This window comes from Manis javanica, chromosome 4 (genome assembly GCF_040802235.1).
Source record: "Manis javanica isolate MJ-LG chromosome 4, MJ_LKY, whole genome shotgun sequence".
Classification (NCBI taxonomy): domain Eukaryota; kingdom Metazoa; phylum Chordata; class Mammalia; order Pholidota; family Manidae; genus Manis; species Manis javanica.
This window is the reverse complement of record NC_133159.1, coordinates 101,681,243-101,704,333: the sequence shown is the minus strand read 5'-3', so window position 1 is coordinate 101,704,333 and position 23,091 is coordinate 101,681,243. Positions and strand designations below refer to the sequence as shown.

At 38.4% G+C, this 23,091-nt stretch overlaps 1 protein-coding gene across 3 annotated transcripts in view; it reads left to right on the top strand.

Annotated features, from left to right (window-relative positions):
- The window catches only part of VTCN1 (V-set domain containing T cell activation inhibitor 1), a 111,139-nt gene extending 90,740 nt beyond the window's left edge, over positions 1 to 20,399 (top strand). For all 3 annotated transcript variants that reach the window (XM_073234470.1, XM_073234471.1, XM_073234469.1), the window contains exons 5-6: positions 16,704 to 16,873; positions 18,859 to 20,399. In XM_073234470.1, coding sequence (XP_073090571.1) covers positions 16,704 to 16,828 — 125 coding nt within the window. In that variant the 3' untranslated portion in view covers positions 16,829 to 16,873; positions 18,859 to 20,399. The remainder of the gene's footprint in view (positions 1 to 16,703; positions 16,874 to 18,858) is intronic.
- The last annotated feature ends 2,692 nt before the right edge of the window (positions 20,400 to 23,091 follow it).

Here is a 23,091-nt window from a genome sequence, read left to right as displayed (position 1 = left end):
ACTGAAATGGGGAAGAACATTGGCAATTGGATAGAGATTTCCATTGTAGACATTGCTATGTAGCTACTTTGCTGCTGATAATAGATATTTAGTACTGGTTATGTACAGTGGAAAGTCTTACAGTTTGTTGTAGTAGGGCACTAGTACATTTAATTGGTGAAACTTCATTTACACCCAGACGTCTAGCTGCAGAAGTGTGTTGGGAACAGTACATGTATGCATATATATATATATATGTCACTCATGGCTATCTTGCAAATCTAATATAAAGAAACATTATCTAATTAACACTGCCAACCCAACAATTATGAAACTCTATCTAGAAAATTAAACAAATTCTTTCCTTTTCAGATTAAAATCACAAATAATAGTCACGTCTTTCCAAACAAAAGCATGATTCTCAAAGACTTCTGGATTTAAGACAGCAAAGTATAGACATTTCTGTCCCACTCTTGTCTCAAAAAATACAAAATTAGAAATCAGAACTTCAAACTCTATCTTAATGAAAATAGAGACATCTGAGATGTTAAAGCATATAGGAAAGCAGAAAGTGGAAAGCAGAATATAGGTGGGTGATTTGGCAGATGGGCAGAATCACAGAAGGGCAAACCTGGACACCCTTGGCAACAAGCTGAATTCCCTTCCAAAACCCAGGAACAGCTCAGAAACAGGTTCTACATATCTGGGTGGTGACGCTAACATAGTAGACAGAAGCTATGGAAAAGTTCAATTCTATCAAAAGTAAAGGAATTGTAGCCAGCTCTCCCTACAGTGAAGTCCTGCACATATACAGTGTTCTTTTTTCTACAAATTTTTCTTAAGGTATTATTCATATACACTCTCATGAAGGTTTCACATGAAAAACAATGTGGTTACTACATTCACCCATATTATCAAGTCCCCCCCCATACCCCATTGCAGTCACTGTCCATCAGTGTAGTAAGATATCACAGAGTCACTACTTGTCTTCTCTGTGCTACACTGTCTTCCCCATGATCCCCCCCACACCATGTGTTCTAATCATAATGCCTCTCAATCCCCTTCTCCCACCAACCCCACCTGCCCTCCCCCACACCTCCCCTTTGGTTACTGCTAGTCACTTCTAGGAGATTATGAGTCTGCTGTTTTCTTCCTTCAGTTTTGCGTCATTGTTATACTCCACAAATGTGGGGAATCATTTGGTATCTGTCTTCTCTGCCTGGCTTATTTCACTGAGCATAATACCCTCTAGCTCCATCCATGTTGTTGCAAATGATAGGATTTGTTTCTTTCTTATGGCTGAGTAGTATTCCATTGTGTACATGTACCGTATCTTCTTTATCCATTCATCTACTGATGGGCACTTAGGTTGCATCTATATCTTGGCTATTGTAAATAGTGCTGCAATAAACATATGGGTGCATATGTCTTTTTGAATCTGAGAACTTGCTTTCTTTGGGTAAATTCCTAGGAGCAGAATTCCTGGGTCAAATGGTATTTCTATTTTTTGTTATTTGAGGAACCTCTCTATTGCTTTCCACAATGGTTCAACTAGTCTACATCAGTGTAGGATGGTTCTGCTTTCTCTGCATCCTCTCCAGCATTTGTTGTTCCTAGTATTTTCAGTGCTGGCCATCCTAACTGGTGGGAGGTGATATCTTACTGTGGTTTTAATGTGCATTTCCCTGATAATTAGCACTGTGGAGCATCTTTTCATATGCCTATTGACCATCTGAATTTCTTCTTTGGAATAGTGTCTGTTCATATCCTCCACCCATTTTTTAATTGGGTTATTTGCTTTTTGGTTGTTGAGGTGTATGAGTTCTTTATATATTTTGGATGTTAATCTCTTGTTGGATCTGTCATTAACAAATATATTCTCCCATACTACAGGATGCCTTTTTTGTTCTGCTGATGGTGTCCTTTGCTGAACAGAAGCTTTTTAGCTTGATGTAGTCCCATTTGTTCATTTTTGCTTTTGATTCCCTTGCCTGAGGAGATGCATTCAGGAAAAAGTTGTTCATGTTTATATTCAGGAGATTTTTGCCTATATTGTCTTCTAAGAGTTTGATGATTTCATGACTTACATTCAGCTCTTTGTTCCATTTTGAGTTTAGTTTTGTGTATGGGGTTAGACAATAATCCAGTTTCATTCTCTTGCATGTAGCTGTCCAGTTTTGCCAACACTAGTTGTTGAAGAGGCTATCATTTCTCCAGTGTATGTCCATAGCTCCTTTATTGTATATTATTTGACCATATATGGTTGGGTTTATATCTGGTCTTTCTACTCTGTTCCATTGGTCTATGGGTCTGTTCTTGTGCCAGTACTAAATTGGCTTGATTACTGTGGCTTTGTAGTAGAGCTTGAAGTCAGGGAGCATAATTTCCCCAGCTTTATTTTTCCTTCTCAGGATTGCTTTGGCTATTCATGGTCTTTTGTGGTTTCATATGAATTTTAGAACTATTTGCTCTAGTTCATTGAAGAATGCTGTTGGTATTTGATGGGGATTGTATTGAATCTGTAGATTGCTTTAAGCAGGATGGCCATTTTGACAACATTTACTCTTCCTATCCATGAGTATGGAATGTATTTCCATTTATTGGTATCTTCTTTAATTTCTCTCATGAGTTTCTTTAGGTTTTCAGGGTATAGGACTTTCACTTCATTGGTTAGGTTTATTCCTAGGTATTTTATACTTTTTTTTATTGTTAATGTGCAATTACTTGAACAGCATTATGCTTACTAGACTCCCCCTATTATCAAGTCTCACCCACATACCCCATTACAATCACTGTCCATCAGTGTAGTAAGATGCTATAGAATCATTACTTATCTTCTCTGTATATACTGCCTTCCCCATGTCCCCAACCCCCTATGTTATGTATGCTAATCATAAAGCCCAGATTTCCCCCTTATCCTCCCTTCCCTCCCACCCTCCCCAGTCCCTTTCCCTTTGGTAACTGTTAGTCCATTCTTGGGTTCTGTGAGTCTGCTGCTGTTTTGTCCCTTCAGTTTTTTCTTTGTTCTTATACTCCACAGATGAGTGAAATCATTTGATACTTGTCTTTCTCTGCCTGGCTTATTTCACTGAGCATAATACCCTCTAGCTCCACCATCCATGTTGTTGCAAATGGTAGGATTTGTTTTCTTCTTATGGCTGAATAATATTCCATTGTGTATATGTACCGCACCTTCTTTATCCATTCATCTACTGATGGACACTTAGGTTGCTTCCATTTCTTGGCTATTGTAAATATTGCTGCAATAAACATAGGAGTGCATATGTCTTTTTCAAACTGGGCTGCTGCATACTTAGAGTAAATTCCTGAGAGTGTAATTCCTGGGTCAAATGGTATTTCTATTTTGAGTTTTTTGAGGAACCTCCATACTGCTTTCCACAATTGTTCAAATAGTTCACATTCGCACCAGCAGTGTAGGAGGGTTCCCCTTTCTCCACATCCTCGCCAACATTTGTTGTTGTTTGTCTTTTTAATGTTGGCTACCCTAACTGGTGTGAGGTGATATCCATTGTGGTTTTAATTTGCATTTCTCTGATAACTAGCAATGTGGAGCATCTTTTCATGTGTCTGTTGGCCATCTGAATTTCTTCTTTGGAGGTGTCTGTTCAGATCCTGTGCCCATTTTTTTATTGGATTATTTGCTTTTTGTTTGTTGAGGTGTGTGAGCTCTTTATATATTTTGGATGTAAACCCTTTATCAGATCTGTCATTTATGAATATATTCTCCCATACTGTAGGATGTCTTTTTGTTCTACTGATGGTGTCCTTTGCTTTACAGAAGCTTTTTAGTTTGATATAGTCTCACTTATTCATTTTTGCTTTTGTTTCCCTTGCCCAGGGAGATATGTTCATGAAGAAGTTGCTCATGTTTATGTCCAAGAGACTTTTGCCTATATTTTTTTCTGAGTTTTATGGTTTCATGACTTATATTCAGGTCTTTGATCCATTTTGAGTTTACTTTTGTATATGGGCTTAAACAATAATCCAGTTTCATTCTTACTGGATGTAGCTGTCCAATTTTGCCAACACCATCTGTTGAAGAGGCTATCATTCCACCATTGTATATCCATGGCTCCTTTATCATATATTAATTGACCATATATGCTTGGGTTTATATCTGGACTCTCTAGTCTGTTCCACTGGCCTATGGGTCTATTCTTTTGCCAGTACCAAACTCTTTTGATTACTGTGGTTTTGTAGCAGAGCTTGAAGTTGGGAAGCGATATTCCCCCTGCTTTATTCTTCCTTCTCAGGATTGCTTTGGCTATTTGGGGTCTTTTGTGGTTCCATATGAATGTTAGAACTATTTGCTCTAGTTCATTAAAGAATGCTGTAAGTATTTTGATAGGAATTGCATTGAATCTGTATATTGCTTTAGGTAGGATGGCCATTCTGACAATATTAATTCTTCCTAGCCAAGAGCATGGGATGAATTACCATTTATTAGTGTCCTCCTTGATATATTTTAAGAGTGTCCTGTATTTTTCAGGGTACAGGTCTTTCACTTCCTTGGTTAGGTTTATTCCTAGGTATTTTATTCTTTTTGATGTAATTGTGACTGAAATTGTTTTCCTGATTTCTCTTTCTGTTAATTCATCATTAGTGTATAGGAAAGCAACAGATTTCTGTGTATTGATTTTGTATCCTGCAGCTCTGCTGAATTCAGATATTAGATCTAGTAGTTTTGTAGTGAATTCTTCAGGGTTTTTTATATACAATATCATGTCATCTACAAACAGGGACAGTTTAACTTCTTCTTTACCAATCTGGATGCCTTTCATTTCTTTGTGTTGTCTAATTGCTGTGACTAGGACCTCCACTACTATGTTGAAAAGAAGTGGGGAGAGTGGGCATCCTTGTATTGTTCCCGATCTTAAAGGAAAAGCTTTCAGCTTCTCACTGTTAAGTATGATGTTGGCTGTGGGTTTGTCATATATGGCCTTTATTATGTTGAGGTACTTGCCCTCTATACCCATTTTGTTGAGGGTTTTTATCATGAATGGATGTTGAATTTTGTGAAATGCTTTTTCAGCATCTATGGAGATGATCATGTGGTTTTAGTCCTTTTTGTTGATATGGTGGATGATGTTGATGGATTTTTTAATACTGTACCAACCTTGAATTCCTGGAATAAATCCTACTTGATCATGATGGATGATCTTTTTGATGTATTTTTGAATTCAGTTTGCTAATATTTTGTTGAGTATTTTTGTATCTATGTTCATCAAGGATATTGGTCTGTAATTTTCTTTTTTTGTGGTGTCTTTGCCTGGTTTTGGTATTAGAGTGATGCTTGCCTCATAGAATGAGTTTGGAAGTATTCCCTCTTCTACTTTTTGGAAAACTTTAAGGAGGATGAGTATTAAGTCTTCACTGAATGTCTGATAAAATTCAGTGGTGAAGCCATCTGGTACATGAGTTTTTTTGTTAGGTAGTTTTTTGATTACCGATTCAATTTCATTGCTGTTAATTGGTCTGTTCAGATTTTCTGTTTCTTCCTTGGTCAGGCTTAGAAGGTTGTATTTTTCTGGAAAGTTGTCAATTTCTTCTAGGTTATCCAGTTTGTTAGCATATAATTTTTATAGTATATTCTAATAATTCTTTGTATTTCTGTGGTGTCCATAGTGTGGTGCCTTTGTATTTCCTTTCTCATTTCTGATTCTGTTTATGTGTGTACTCTCTTTTTTTCTTGATAGGTCTGGCAAGGGTTTTATCTATTTGTTTATTTTCTCAAAGAAGCAGCTCCTGCTTTCATTGACTCCTTCTATTATTTTATTCTTCTCGATTTTATTTATTTCTGCTCTAATCATTATTATGTCCCACCTTCTACTGACTTTGTGCCTCATTTGTACTTCTTTTCCTGGTTTCTTTAATTTTGAGTTTAGACTGTTTATATGGGATTGTTCTTCTTTCCTGAGGTAGGCCTGTATTGTAGTATACTTCCCTCTTAGCACGGCCTTGCCACGTCCCACAGATTTTGTGGTGTTGAATTATTTTTGTCATTTGTCTCCATGTATTGCTTGATCTCTGTTTTTATTTGGTCATTGATCCATTGGTTATTTAGGTGCATGTTGTTAAGCCTCCATGTGTTTGTGGGAGTTTTCATTTTCTTTGCGTAATTTATTTCTGGTTTCATATCTTTGTGGTCTGAGAAAGTGGTTGGTACAATTTCAATCTTTTTTAATTTACTGAGGTTCTTTTTGTGGTCTAGTATCTGATCTATTCTTGAAAATGTTCCATGTGCACTTGAGAAGAATGTGTATCCAGCTGCTTTTGGGTGGTGTGTTCTGTAGACGTCTGTTAGGTCCATCTGTTCTAACATGTTCTTCAGTGCCTCTGTCTCCTTACTTGTTTTCTGTCTGGTTGATCGGTCCTTTGGAGTGAGTGGAGTGTTGAAGTCTCCTAAAGTGAATGCAGTGCATTCTATTTCCCCCTTCAGTTCTGTTAGTATTTGTTTCACATATGTAGGTGCTCCTTTGTTGGGTGTATAGATATTTATAATGGTTATATCCTCTTGTTGGACTGACCCCTTTATTATTATGTAATGTTCTTCTTTATCTCTTCTGACTTTCTTTGTTTTGAAGTCTGTTTTGTCTGATACAAGTACTGCAACTCCTGCTTTTTTCTCCCTATTAGTTGCATGAAATATTTTTTTCCATCCCTTCACTTTAAGTCTCTGTATGTCTTTCAGTTGAAGTGAGTCTCTTGTCAGCAGCATATAGTTGGGTCTTGTTTTTTTATCCATTCCATGACTCTGTGTCTTTTGATTGGTGTATTCAGACCATTTACATTTAGGGTGATTATCAATAAGTATTTTAGATTTGTAGTTACCAAAGGTTCAAGGGTAACTTCTTTACTATCTAAGAGTCTAACTTAACTCACTTAGTATGCTATTACAAGCACAATCTAAAGGTTCTTTTTATTCCCTCCTTTTTTCTTTATCCTTTTTTTATATATTAGGTGTCATATTTTGTACTCTTTGTCTATCCCTTGACTGCTTTGAGGTAGTTGATTTAATTTTGCTTCTGCTTAGCAATCATTCTCCTTTCTTTACGGTGGTTTTATTTCCTCTGTTGACAGTTATGTAGCCTTAGGAACGCTTCCATCTATAGCAGTCCCTCCAAAATACACTGTAGACATGGTTTGTGGCAGGTAAATTCTCTCAGATTTTGCTTATCTGGAAATGGTTTAATCCATCCTTCAATTTTTTTTCTTTTCAAAATATTGTTTTGTTTTATCAAATGTACATCACAGTGGTTTGATGGTGCCCCCTCCCCTTCCCCCTGCCCCCACTTACTCCTCTTCCCCTTGGGAACTACTAGTTACTTCTCAGTGTCTGAGTCTAATGCTTTTTTGTTCCTCTGTTTTGCTTTGTTTTTATTTTTTTATTAAGAAATCATTGATATACACTCTTATGAAATTTTCACAAGAAGCACGATGTGGTTAATACATTCACCCTTATTATTGAGTACCCCTGCATACCCCATTGCAAGTCCCTCCAAAATACACTGTAGAGGTGCTTTGTGGGGGGTAAATTCTCTCAGTTTTTGTTCATCTGGAAATTGTTTAATCCCTCCTTCAAATTTAAATTATAATCTTGCCAGATAGAGTATTCTTAGTTCAAGGACCTCTGTTTCATTGTATTAAACATATCATGTCACTCCCTTCTAACTTTTAAGGTTTCCATTGAGAAGCCTGATGATAGCTTGATGGGTTTTCCTTTGTATGTGATCTTTTCTCTCTCTCTAGCTTCTTTTAAAAGTCTGTCCTTATCCTTGATCTTTGCCATTTTCATTATTATACGTCTTGGTGTTGTCTTCCTTGGGTCCCTTGTGTTGGGAGATCTGTGCACCTCCATGGCCTGAGAGACTATCTCCTTCCCCACATTGGGGAAGTTTTTAGCAATTACCTCCTCAAAGACACTTTCTATCCTTTTTACTCTCTCTCTTCTTCTATGGGTACCCCTATAATACAAGTATTGTTGTATTTGGATTTGTCACACAGTTCTCTCAATATTCTTTCCATCCTAGAGATCCCTTTTTCTCACTGTGCCTCAGCTTCTTTGTATTCTTATTCTCTAATTTCTATTCCATTTACCATCTCTTCTCTACATCCAATCTGCTTTTAAATATGTCCATTGTATGCTTCATTTCAGATATGGAATGTCTCAATGATTGAATCTCCATCCTAAATTCATCCCTGAGTTCTTGACTATTTTTCTCTACCTCCATGAGCATGTTTATGATTTTTATTTTGAACTCTCTTTCAGGAAGATTGATGAGTTCTGTTTCACTTGGCCCTTTTCTGATTTTTGTGGGATTTGGTTTGAACCAGTTTCCTTTGGCATTTCATATTTGTATGTGGTGCCCTCTAGTGCCCAGAAGCTCTACTCTCTGGAGCTGCTCAGCCCCTGGAGTGATGTTGGGGGTCTCAGGGAAGTGGCACTGGTGACTGAGGGGAGGAAAGAGCTGTTTTCTACTTCCCAGCTGTTGTGCCTATCTTCACTGTCAGAACCAGTGGGCCAAGTACACAGGTGTAAGCCTCTTTGCTTTGCATTTATAGCTGCCATAGGTGTGGCTTCCCTCTGGCTGGCCTGATGCCAGGGCAAGGGCTGCCAGTTGGTGAGCAAGTGAGGGCTGGCTGGAAGGCACAGCATGCTGTATATCACTGTGAGGGGCTTTGGAGCTTCATAGCCAGCCAGGGGGATGGAGCACCTGAAGCTCCTGAAAGTTCCCAGCCTACTGGGCAGAGAGCACCTGGACTATTTTGTCAACTTGTCCTTTCTCTTAAGCAGTAAGCTCTGTGCAATCCTTGCCCCTTTAGCAGCCCTCTCTCTAACTTTTAGGAAGTCTCTCAGACTGTCTGCCTTCCTTTTGTCCCAGAACAGCCATATGTGGATCCCTGTTTTCTACAAGTGATTGGAATCTTAGTCTCTCCAGGTAGTCTTCCTGTCTTAGCTTTCCAACCCCACTAATCTCCAGAGCACCATGCAATGTAGGTTCATGCTCCTGGAGCAGATCTCCAGGGCTGGATGTTCAGCAGTCCTAGGCCTCCACTCCCTCCCCACTCTATTTCCCTTCCTCCCACTGGTGAGCTGGGTTGGGGGAAGAGCTTGGGTCCCACCAGATCATGGCTTTGGTACGTTACCCTGTTCTGTGAGGTCTGTTCTCTTCTCCAGGTGTATGTAGTCTGGCACAGCCCTCTTTCCTGTTTCTCTTTCATGATTAGTTATATTAATTGTATTTTCATATTATATGTGGTTTTGGGAGAAGGCTTCTGTCTCACCTCTCACACCACCATCTTTAATCTCTCTGCATCCCATATATTTTGAACTGTTTTTTTTTCATTTGTCTCCATGTATTGCTTGATTTCTGTTTTGATTTATTAATTGATCCACTGACTCTCTAAAAACATGTTGTTTATTCCCCATGTGTTTATGTAGTTTTGTTTTCTTCATGTAATTTGTTTCTAGTTTCATACCATTGTGGTCTGAAAAGACTTGATACAATTACAATCTTTTTGAATTAATGAGGCTCTTTTTGTGTCCTAATATGTGATCTGTCCTAGAGAATGTTCCAGGTGTACTTAAGAAGAATGCATACTCTGGTGCTTTTGGGTGGAATGTTCTGTATATATCCATGAAGTCCATCTGATCTAATGTGTCATTCAACACCTCTGTTTCCTTATTTGTTTTCTGTGTGTATGATCTGCCTATTGATATAAGTGGTGTGCTAAATCTCCTAGTATGATTATGTTGCTGCTATTTCTCCCTTTAGGTCTATTAGTACTTGTTTTATATATTTAGATGCTCCTATATTCTGTGCACAGATATATACAATGGTTATATCCCTGGTTGGACGTATCCTTTTGTCATTATGTTATGTCCTTCTTTGTCTTTTGTTACTTCCTTTATTTTGAAATCAATTTTGTCCGATATAAGTACTGCTATTCCTGCTTTTTCCTCCCTTTTACCTGCAAGAAGTATCTTTTTCCATCCCTATGTATGTCTTTAAGTCTGAAATAAGTCTCTTGTAAGTAATATATATATGGGTGTTATTTCATTATCCATTCTGCCACCCTATGTCTTTTGATTGGTGCATTTAATCCATTTTCATTTAAGGTAATTATTATAGGAATGTATTACAATCTTATTAATTTTCTGGTTGTTTCTGTAATACCTCTCTATTCTTTTCTTCCTCTCTCATACTTCTTTGTGATTTAATGGATTTCTTTAGTGTTATCCTTGGATTTCTATGTGTGTGTGTGTGTGTGTGTGTATCTATTATAGGCTTTAACTGTGTGGTTACCATAAGTTTCTTATTTAGTTTCCTAAATATATAATGGTGTATATTATGTTGACTTTGAATACATTCTAAAAGTACTACCTTTTAATTTTTCTTCCATTTTTCTTCCTCCTCCATATTTTATGTATGTCATAATCTACATCTTTTGTGTATCTCTTGACTAATTTTGTGTATAGCTGATTTACTAATTTTGTGTTTTTAGCTTCACACTTGCTTTGTAAGTAATTGGTCTGCTATCTTTACTGTATGTTTATTTTCACAGATGAAAAAAACTTAGACTAAAGTATATTTCCATATAAGAAAAATCCCTTTAGCATATCCTGTAAGGCTGGTTTAATGGTGGTGAATTCTTTTAACCTTCATTTATCTGGAAAACTTTAATCTCTCCTTCAGTTCTTAATGATAACCTTGCTGTGTAAAGAATTCTTGGTTATAAGTTCTTCCTCTTCAATACTTTGAATATTTCATGCTACTCCCTGCTGGCTTGTAGAGTTTCTGCTGAGAAATCTGCTGACAGCCTTATGGAATTTCCCTTACAGGTAACTGTCTGCCTCTCCCACTGCTTTTAAGATTCTCTCTTTACCTTTAATCTTTGCCATTTTAATTACTATGTGTCTTGGCGTTGTCTTCCTGGGTTCTCTTTGCTTCCACGACGTCAATGCCTATTTCGTTCCCCAGATTAGGGAAGTTTCCAGCAATTATTTCTTCAAATAGTCTTTCTACTCCTTGTTCTCTCTTCTCCTTCTGGGACCCTTATTATGCAAATATTGCTTCATTTGAAGCTGTCACACAGCTCTCTTAGCATCTTCTCATTTTCCAAAATTCTTTTTTCTCCCTGTTCTTCAGCTTGGTTACTCTGTAGTTCTCTATCTTCCATTACACTGATTCTCTCCTCTACCTCCAGCATTCTGCTATTCATTCCCTCTATTGTATTTTCATTTTATTTATTATATTCTTCAGCTCTGAGTGGCTCTTTTTCATATTTTCTATCTGTTGAAGTTCTTGCTGACATCATCAATTCCTTTCCACAGGTCAATGAGCATCTTTCTGCCTGTTACCTTGAATTATTTATCAGGAAGAGTGCTAATCTCTGTTTCATTTAGCCTTTTTTTCTGGTGTGTTAGATAGATCTTGAAATAAATGGCTTTATGAGGTGGGTGTTTGGTGGTGCCCAACCCAAGACTCTTTGCTCACCAGTGCCTGGTTCTCTTTTGTGGCTGAGCTGCAGTTGCTGCTGGTGGGCCGTGGGTGGGACCCATCTTTCTGCTTGTGTGCCAGAAATGGCTGATGACCACAGTTCACCTCTGTGTGCCCTTTGTGTGATATGAGGCACTTCTGGTATTTGTTGTGGGCATGGTGTCCTCAACCTTTCACTCAGCAGTGGAGGACCACTGCTGGGCTGGGCAGGGCAAGTACATTGTGGGGTGCTAGGGTTGAGTCAATGGGACAGGTGAAGAGCAAGCATCTGGCCAGTTGAGCTGAGAGAGGGTATGGTAAGCCAGGAAAGTGCAGTCCACCCTCTGCCTACCAGTCAGCAAAATCAGACCACTGCTGGGCTGAGTGTTCTGGGTAGGGTGGACACACACAGGAGCACCACCATGGGGCTGAGCTGCCAGTGAGGGAGATGGAGGGTTTAGATGTGGTTCCCACAAGTCCCTAACAAGTTAGGCTGAGGGAGGGCTGAGAAAGCCAGGAAAGTGCCTCTGCCCTCCCTCTGCCAGTCAGCAAAGTTGGACCACTGCTGGGCTGAGTAGGCTGGGCAGCGTGAGTACGCAGAGAAGAGTCTCTGCGGGGCCGGGCCACCAAAGGGGAAGATGGAGCGTTTGGAGCTGCCTTCCACAATTACCTGGGTGGTTGGGCTGAGGAGGGCTGGGAAAGTGTCACCCACCTAATGCTTTCTCCTCCAGAGAGAGCTCCCTCTGATTCCCACTTCCCACACCCCTCTGGCACACTTCCTGCTGCTGGTAAATTTTTCAGAATGACACCTCTATGGTGGGTCTCAGCAGAACCGATGGAACATCCTTCTCAAGTGACAGGAGTCTCCGCCTCCCAACTCTCCCTTCACCAACTCTCCCTGGTCTCCAGCCCTGTTATTCACCAAAGCCCAATACGATGTGACTTCTATTCCCAGAGAAGATCTCTTGGGCTAGGTGTGCCAGATTCTTATGCACTTATCCCCTCCCCACTCCATTCTTCTCCCTCCCACTTATGGCCCGGGATGGGGGAAGGGCTTTATCATTCTCAATGTGATCCTTTCTTCTTCACCAGGTGTAGACTGTCTGTTCTGAAGTATTCAGGTCATTTTTCAGGGTTAGTTGTATTTACTGTAGTTCCTTCCTTGGTATATATGTGGAAGAAGGTTTCACCTTGTCAGCTACTCCACCATCTTTCCTCTGTACTTACCTCCTCCATACTTTTTGTACAAGTTTACTGGGGTGAGAATCAAACCTAAATTAAAATCTAATTTATTTAATAGATATATCATGTACCAGGGCACAGAAAGCTCTAAAGTCCTCTTTACTGAGACCTTGATTACAACTCCAGTTGGGATTGTATTACATAAGAAGACTAACACAAAACAATATTTATGGCATAAAGGTCAAAGATGGCAATTAGGCTTCATCTTGGGTGCCTTTTCATTGATGGAGCACGACTGGCTAGATCAGCATTTAGGATTTTGAGGCCCTGTCTAACTAAGTAGGACTGCTTTGGTGAAGCAATGGGAAAATGATGATTATTTGACATATTTGATATATTCAGTGGGTAATCTACATCGAAAGTTCTCCAGAACTGATCTGGTCCTAGCCTGCCTTTGAGAAGGCTCTGTATCTGAAGACTAACATTTTCAGAGTCTGCCTTTGTCTTATTCAGCCTTTCTAGGACTGGTTCAGGACTCCACTAATAATGGCCTTGGATTAATCTGAAAGCTCTATATTAAACTGGACTCCCACACTAAGAAGACCAGGATCCAGAGAGGCCCAGTACCTAATTTTCCTGCTTTAGTGCATACAGAACCTAGGGTTGAGCTAGTGTCAAGAAAAAGCATAGACCAGTAATTATGACTTCTATAATCATTCCTCCTGGGACTACAGTGAATTCAAACTATAGTGGAAGAAGTATGTCAGAATTTCTGTCTTATATCAAGCCTAGAACCAGGCAGAATATTTTGTACGTGTGCCTTATAAATGTTTGCTCAATTTAACTGAATAAATCATATTTTTGTCCGCTTATATTTTAATTTAAATTATATATAGGATAGGATGGCTATTATATGTTCATAGCAGCATGATTCAAAATAGCCAAGAGATGAAGCAATTCTAAATATTCATCTACAGATGAAAGTATAAACAAAATGTGATATATACATACAATGGAATATCATTTGGTCTTAATAAGGAAGGAAATCCTTTCACATGCTACAATATGGAGGAATTTTCAAGATACTATGCTAAGTAAAATAAGCTAGTCAATTTACCCTATGACTAAGACAAATACCCTATGATTCTACTTACGTGAGGTATCTAAAGTAGTCAGAGAAACAAAGCAGAATGGTGGTTATTAGAAGCTGGGGTAGGAGGAGGAGGGATGAAAGGGAGGAGTTTAATGCATATAGAGTTTCAGATTTGCAAGCAAGTTGAGAAAGTTTTGGAGATGTGTTACACAACAATGTGGATATTCTTAACACTAATAAACTATATATCTAAAAATTGTTAAGATTATAATTTTTATGGTGTGCTTTTTACCACAAAAAGTGTCTAATAAAAAAACTATACATATGCGAAAGAGAGTTCTTCCACCATCCTGAGGAGTAAACTGGTGACTGTATTAGTTGGAATGAGCTAAACTGCCTGCAAAAGAAAATCAACTCAAAGAAGCCTAACCTTCAAAGGGAAGATATTAAAAGAGAATTAGGATGTCTCATGGAACCAAGGAAAGGAAATACAGTTTGGCTTCAGGAACAGCTGGAATCAGGAACTTAAATTCCAATGGGATTCTTTGTCTCTCATTTCTACTCTATTCTCTCTTCACTCTCTTATTTATTCTCTTATTTTATTCTATAGGGCAGGATGTGATTGCCAAGAGCTCCTATCTTTACACTCCCAGAAAGGCTCAACTTGGGTCAGTGGCACCCACCTAGACCAGTAATGTGGAACCCGATGGAAGACCTTCCCAGAGAGAAGGGGGGGGTGAAGCATTGGACATTTACAACAACTGGTGTTAAAAACAGTATCTAATTTCAGATCTCCATAAAAAGCTCCAAACTGTGTAATTAATATCTTCTCATAGAAGGAGCAATAACTGAACAAACCACAGTAATTGAGCACATCTTTTATTCAGTGAATAGATTATTTTTCCATATGTGCTTATTAAGTACATCAGTACAAGTGTGCCATGTATTAGCAACTAGAACTAAACAATATAGTATGATATGGTTCAAAATCAAGAAAATACATAATTCCTCCATACATGTTTTTTAACAATTGGAAGAGGCCATGGCATTTACACCCTGTGTTCTCCGACTATACTGGTAACATAAGGTCACTTAACAAATATTTATTGTATGCCAACAATGTAGAAAGCAATTTTTAAGTCCCATGAAAATACTGAGATGAATAGCACAACTGTCATAAGAGAAGTTAATCATAATCTGCCTAGGGGAAAGAGTTATTAATTATGACTGTAGAGGCACAGTAGATAAGGCAGAGTTCAAGCTAGGTTTTGAAGGAGAAGAATGGTTTTAGGAAAATAGGAAAGTATGAAGGTGACTGTCAACGGTTCAGGGAGAAATTATGAGGGCCTTAACTGGGGCAGTGGCAATGGAAGGAAAGGGAAAGAATCAAAAGTTAATGAAAAAAATAATCTACAGGGCTTGGTACCACAAATATGAAGGACAAGAAGAACAAGTCAAAGTGGGTCTGATATTTCTACCCAAGTTGCTTAGGAGGTTAGTAATCCTACCAACAAAAAAATTGAAACCACATGAAGATGAGGGTTTTAGAGATGTTGAGTTGAAAGTGCTCTTTATGTACATAGGTAGAGGCGTCCAATGCTTGGCACATTCCCCAGCATACCGTAGGCTTGGGGCAGAATGCTTCATTCCTCCTTCACATATTTCCCTCCATGAGAAAGGATCCCCAACAATGTAAACTTTTTAGACTTCCTTTTCTCCCTTCCCAGAGGCAGAGGAATTAATTTATCTGGTGAATTTAGTAGGAGAGCTGAGGTTAAGTAGCTGGCCTCTTTTTCCCTTTTCTTTCTAGGTAATGCTCAGGAAGTATACATTCTGCTCTGCTCCTCCAAGTCATCAGTCATTCAGGCGTAGAATCTGCCCTTGCAGGAGGCAGCTGGCCCCAGTCTGGTGCTGCCTGTCACTGGGGAAGACTGGGCTGCAGCCCACTTGCATGCGGACAAGGCTACACCTCTCATGATCATATTTACCAGTAATAAAGGTGATACTTTGGTCTTCCAGTTACCTCTTTTGATTTTACTCTTTAATTGATTCGGAGCTCAGCTGGGGAAGGTGTTATTTATTGGGCTCCTTTGAACCCCAACAGCAGGTGCTCAAGTATATTTACTGAGAAAGTATGTTTTTAACTGACATACATAGCAGCAACTGTGAAATTCAGATTTGGAACTCAGGACAGAGTTCAGACTACTGGGTATATCAGCTTAGTGGAAGTAGTGCTTGGTAAGTAATTCTTACTGAGGGCTTACTATGTGCCAGGTCTTTTTCTAAGAGTTCACATGTATTAATTAATTAATCCTCATTAGAACCTCATAAAGTAGATTGTTATTTCAGCCCTATTTTATAGATGAAGAAACTGAAGCACATATAGACCAAGTAACTTGCCTAAAGTCACACAGGCAGTGAGTGTCAAAGCTGAATTGAACTAAATGAGGTTGGAATGTAGAGAGCAAATAGAGCTAAGGGAGAAGAATTTCATTTCCTCACTTCCACCTTTCTCTACTTCAAACTGAGAATGATACTTCCTTGTCACTCTGCAGTGGTGGGATGAAAACAAATAACACAGAACCCGTAAAGGTCATGGCCTAGAGGAGAAAAATGTGTCCGGAGCCAAGGACCGTCCATGGCTGTTTGTTTAGCCTATTCTTTATTTGGTGAGCAGTATCAATCCTCCTTATTGCTCTAGTTTTTCACTTGGTGAGTGTTCACTGGAGCGGACCACAGTACGGGACCTTTCTTTGAAAAAAGGGAAAGCTCTGCTTTTAAGCATTTACAAAAAGGTGGAATGAGGTACAAAACTGCCCCCAAATTGGAGTACAAGTTGTATTTGGAACACTTCTGTTTTTCAGGTATTTTCCTTTGCTAACCAGCCATGTGAGGAAGACATCAGCTTTTCCTGTATAACCCCTTAACTTTTTTCTCTCCCTTCACAGACTCTGAGGTTAAAAGGCAGAGCCGCCTACAGCTGCTGAACTCAAAGGCTCCCTTGTGTGTGGTATCTTTCTTTGCCATCAGCTGGGTACTTCTGCCTCTCTCTCCTTATCTGATGCTAAAATAATGTGCCCTGGCCACACAGAAACATGCAAAGTCGCTGGTATGACAGGTAAGATGAATCACGAATGGTGTGGGGGATCCGTTCTGTACGGGCTTGTGTTCTTAACAGAAGCCCAGCAGCCTCCAGCACCAGCCTCAGAGAGAAACAATAATTCTAGGGCAGCGGCACCATTTCCGCTGGAATTGTGAAAGGTGATTACTTGTTAACAAAGAGTACAGACCTCACTGACAGACTTAGAGAAAAAACAATTCTATAGTTCAAGTATTGGCATAAATTCAAACACCTTTGCATTTACCAAGTCATTCACAATCAAAATATCTTCTTGAGGAGAAAGAGATGCCCAGCCCTGATAGTTACTATGCGTTTCACTATTCTTTATGAAGCAGCGTGACATGCAAATAATCACCCATGTATGTGACTCCTCCCAGCTCCCCAACAAAGCCCCTGTTGACCAGGAACTTGACGTATGACTCACCCACTCGCCCTTCTAATGGTATTTCTCATTCTCACTTCAGTCCTCTGGCTCCAATTATTGGTACGACATTTCTTTCTGAATATTCTTTTGCATGTGGAGTTTGTATACAACTGAGCCATGAGTTCCAGTCAATACTACCGCATTACTCGGTGGCATCACCAGCTTGCCTCCAGGCTCACAGCCTTCCTATTTTTGTCCCCCTCTGTTCTTCATGTCAACTTGTTACAAGACATGTAGTATTCTCCCATGTTGTCTCTTAGATCGACCCTCATCCAGCCTTCAGCATCTCAGACCCAGACTAGTTCTGAAACCTGTAACTTGCTCCTTCCACTCCTTGTTTCAGTTAGTAGGGAACAAGGTGCCTGAATAAAATCATGCAAACGCTATTTTCATCACAGCATTCCTTTGCCTCGGAACCTGAAGTTACTTACAGGACACTGGATCATCAAAGTCGAGTCCTCAGCTGTGCAGCAACAGCTCTCTAACAGTCTCTTTCCCGAAGCTGCTGCTCCTCTCCGGCCTTGCTCCCTCTCTCACTGCCCTTTCCTGGAAATCTCTACTCTGGGTCAAAATTCAGATCCATACTTCCTTCCCCCATTTCCGAAGTGCCTCCCAGCTTATAGTCCCCTTTCTGATGATCCTTTTATTTTACATCCCCTTGGGATGCACGTGTAATTTATGATATCTTAAATTCTCGAAGGCACATATATTCCTTGCTAGAGTGGTAAGTCCTCAAGGGCAGGCAAACATCTGTTGATCTGGTTTTCATTCTTCCTCCTGTCCTCCAAATACTTACTGCAATACAGTGCACAAATAGATTCTTTATAAGAAACCCTCCAGTTCCCACTATTTCCCACCACCATGGATGTCAGAGGAAACTATCTCTTAAGGATCTCACCAGCAGAAGAAAGAATATTCTTCTTTCCTTGATTCCACATAACACTGTAAATGAGTTTTTAATATCCTTCAACTAGAAAATATGACCTATAATGTACAACTTATTCATATTCGTCTTATATTCCCTTAGAGCAGTAATTTGCTGCCTTTTTTTTTAAGCTATGGCATGTCATAGATGGTGTTCACACGCAGCACACAGAGAACTGTATACTGTTGTCCAGTTAGCAGCAGCCCTACCTCTTTCTCCCCAGAACTATAGAAGAATAACCTTAAATCAAATCATTTTTTTAAAAAAATGAATAGATAATTACTCAAGACACTCATTATAACTGACCATGACATTTTAAGTCATACATATTCCTTGGTTAAAAACTCAGGCAGAAGCCATATGTATACTTCTACCCAAGAGCCTGCTTATAGTTCACCTCTCAGTTCCTGTTGGCTCTGAGGATGGTGCCCTCCCTTAAGAAGAGATTCAAGCCATCTCTTTTCCCTGAAGAAACCATGGGACCATGTGGCCCTGATAGAACATCATCAAAATACAGAAAGAGAAGCCCATTTCTGAATAAAAGATACACTCACACAGTGGCAGGAAGACTTTCCGTTCTCAATAAATGTTTGCTGAATTGTTCTAATGGTATCTTATTGCTGTTATTTTCAGAATCCCAGGAATCTGCAGAACTATTTCACCACAAGATATGACCTAGTTTTGTATTTCTGGGGGAAATGAATTCATGTCTAAAACTTTGGAGTGAACAAATAAGACAAGAAGCAAAAAGAAGCCAAAAGCAATCCACAGAAGACTCCAATATAAGATAAATCTTTTGTTAAAGACATATACTAAAAGTTGGGAAAACAATTCATCTGAACTACAGAAGTATGTTAAAACTGCTAAGTGCATGTGGAGACATGTATCTCCATATCTTAGGGGCTCCGTTACCTATCCCCTCCCAGGGAGTGAAAGGATGGGATATTGAATCTCCCTTGTCTCTGAATCTTTAGTTACATTGCTGTAATGTTGCTCTAAGGACATTCCCAGAAAGTTTTTAATGTAATATATCCATGTATTATAATCCACAAATTAAGCTGCTAGTCAGCTACTACTTCATAATTCAGAGATGGCTGCATTTAGTGATGGGTCAAAATTATGTAATTCTTAGTATGATGCTTCTAAAAGGTTCTGGAGTCTCCTCCCACCTGACAAATGCTAAAGAATGTGGAAAATGATCATAATTTTAACATAAAAATATAGTTGGGTGACACTGATTTTCTAAATTATCTGAGCACCTTCTTTTAAAAACAAATGCCATATTACTTCTCAGATGATGTTCATCTTTGAATGGTCAGGGAAAAGACCTGTCATCTTGACTGCATGTGCCACAAAAGCAATTATGAGAGGGAAGTACATAGCACTATAGACATACCTCCAAAAACAAGAACAATCCCAAATAAACAGGGTAATCCCACAGCTAAAGAAACTAGAAAAAGAAGAACAAATGAAGCCCAAAGTTAATAGAAGGAGGGACATAATAAAGATCAACACAGAAATAAATGAGATGGAGAAGAATAAAACAATAGAAAAAATCAACAAAACCAAGAGCTGGTTCTTTGAGAAAATAAACAAAATAGAAACACTCCTAGCCAGACTTATCAAGAAAAAAAGAAAGAGTACACAGATAAACAAAATCAGAAACAAAAAAGGAATAGTCACAACAGAGACCACAGAAATACAAATAATTATTAGAGAATTCTATGAAATATTATATGTTAATAAATTGGACAACCTAGAAGAAATGGACAAACTCCTAAAAAAATACAACCTTCTAAGACTGACCCAGGAAGAAACAGAAAATCTGAACAGACCAATGAACATCAATGAAATTGAACTGGTAATTTAAAAACTCCCAACAAACAAATTCCAGTACCAGATGGCTTGACAGCTGAATTCTACCAAACATTTAAAGAAGAGCAAATACCCATCCTTCTTAAAGTATTCCAAAAAGTAGAAGAGGAGGGAATACTTCCAAACTCATTCTATGAGGCCAGCACCACTTTAATACCAAAATGAGATGAAGACACTAAAAAATAGAAAATTTTAGACCAATATCCCTGGTGAACAGAGATGCAAAATCCTCAACAAAATATTAACAAACTGAATTCAAAAACACATCAAAAAGATCATCCATCATGACCAAGTGGAATTTATTCCAGGGATGCAAGGATGGTATATTTATAAGTTAATCAACATGATATACCACATTAACAAAAGGAAGGATAAAAAACACATAATCATCTCAATAGATGCTGGAAAAGCATTTGACAAAATTCAACATCCATTCATGATAGAGCCTCTCAACAAAATGGGTATAGAGGTTACATACCTCAACATAATAAAGGCCATATTTGACAAACCCATAGCCAACATTGTACTTAATAGTGAAAAGCTGAAAGCTTTTCCTCTAAGATTGGAAACAAGACAAGAATGGCCATTCTCCCCACTTTTATTCAACATAGTTCTGGAGGTCCTAGCCATGGCAATCAGACAACACAAAGAGATAAAAGGCACCCAAATTGGTAAGGAAAAAGTTAAACTGTCACTATTTGCAGATGACATGATATTAAATATAGAAAACCCTAAAGAATCTACAAAAAAACTATTAGACCTAATAACTGGGTTCAGCAAAGTTGCAGGATACAAATTAATACACACAAATCTGTTCTATCCCTATATACAAACAATGAACTAGCAGAAAGGGAAATCAGGAAAACAATTCCATTTACAATTGCATCAAAAAAAACAAAAACTGAGAAACAAACCTAATCAAGAAGATGAAAGACCTTTACTCTGAAAACTAAGACACTCATGAGATAAATTGAAGAAAACACAAATAAATGGAAATTTATCCTGTGTTCATGGATAGGAAGAATTCATATTGTCAGAATGGGCATCCTGCCCCCAAAATTATAGATTCAATGAAATCCCTATCAAAATATTAACAGCATGTTTCAATGAACTAGAGCAAACAATCCTAAAACTCATATGGAATCACAAAAAACCCCAAACAGCCAAAGCGATCTTGAGAAAGAACAAAGCTGAGAGTATTACATTTCCTGACTATAGCACTACTACAAAGCTACAGTCATCAAAACAATATGTTACTGGCAGAGGAACAGACCCATTGATCACTGGAACAGAATAGAGAGCCCAGATATAAATCCATGCATATATGGTCAATTAATATACAATAAAGGAGCCATGAATATACAATGGGGAAAAGACAGCCTCCTCAACAACCAGTGTTGGCAAAACTGGACAGCTACATGTGAGAGAATGAAACTGGATTACTATTTAATACACAAAAGTGGTATAGATTGAAATGGACCAAAGATCTAAATGTAAGACATGAAACCATAAAACTCTTAGAACAAAGCATAGGCAAAAATCTCTTGAACATAAGCATGAGCAGTTTTTTCCTGGACACATCTCCTTGCATAAGGGAAACAAAATAAAAAATGAACAAGAGGGACTATATCAAACTAAAAGCTTCTGTACAGAAAATTACACCATCAGCAGAACAAAAAGGCAACAGACAGTATGGGAAAGAATATTCATAAATGATTTATTTGATAAGAGGTTGATGTCCAAAATATATAAAGACTTCATACGCCTCAACACCAAAAACAACAAATGACCTGATTAAAAATGGGCAGAGGACTTAAACAGACATTTTTTTCCAAAGAAGAAATACAGATGGCCAATAGACACATGAAAAGATGCTCCATATCACTCATCATCAGGGAAATGCAAATCAAAACCACAATGAGACATCACCTCAGAATGGCCACTGTCCAAAAGATAAGAAATAACAAATGTTGGCAAGGATGTGGAGAAAAAAAAACCCTTCTACATTATTGGTGGGAATGTTAATTGGTGCAGCCACTGTGGAAAGCAGTATGGAAGTTCTTCAAAAAACTAAAAACAGAAATACCATTTGATCCAGTAATTCCACTTCTAGGACTTTACCCAAAGAAAAAAAAGTCCCTGATTCAAAAAGATATATGTACTCCTATGTTTATTGCCACATTATTTACAATAGCCAAGATAGAAGCAACCAAAGTGTCCATCAATAGATAAATGGATAAAGAAGATGTGGTACATATACACAATGGAATATTATATAGCCATAAAAAATAAATAAATCTTGCCATTTGCAGTAACATGGATGGACCTAGAGAGTATTATGCTAAGTGAAATAAGCCAGTGGAGAAAGACAAATACCATATGATTTCACCTATTTGTGGAATCTAAAAACAAAACAAAACAAAATGAACAAAGTAGCAGCAGACTTATAAGCACTAAGAAGTGACTGGTGGTTACCATGGGGAAGGGGTTGGGTGGGGAGGAAGAGGGGGATAAAGGGGCATGAAAATTCTCAATCATGTTATAAGTTGGTCATGGGGACGGTAGTACACTACAGCGTGGAGGTTACAATGGTTCTGTAACCTCTCCCTATGTTTACAGATAGTGACTGCACTAGTGGGGGTGAGGATTTAATAATATGGGTAATTGTTGAACCACTGTGCTATATACTTGAAACCAAAATAAAATGGTATATCAACTATATTTCATGTTTTTAAAAAAGATTAAAAATAAAAAAGCATTTTCCCTGGTGTAAATTAGGGTATTACCATTTTCCCTTAATGTAATGAACAGGGAATAAGCATAGTTAGACATAATCAGGATAGAGATACACTTGTCAGGAAAATGCCTGGCTCCAATTAATTTCCCTCCCCACCTCAGCACTTATGGGCCAGAGTATTCTACTTACCTACTTTCAGGATCAGTCCTGAGCATACTCTGAACAGAGTCCCTGCTGTGGGCAAAACTTAAATT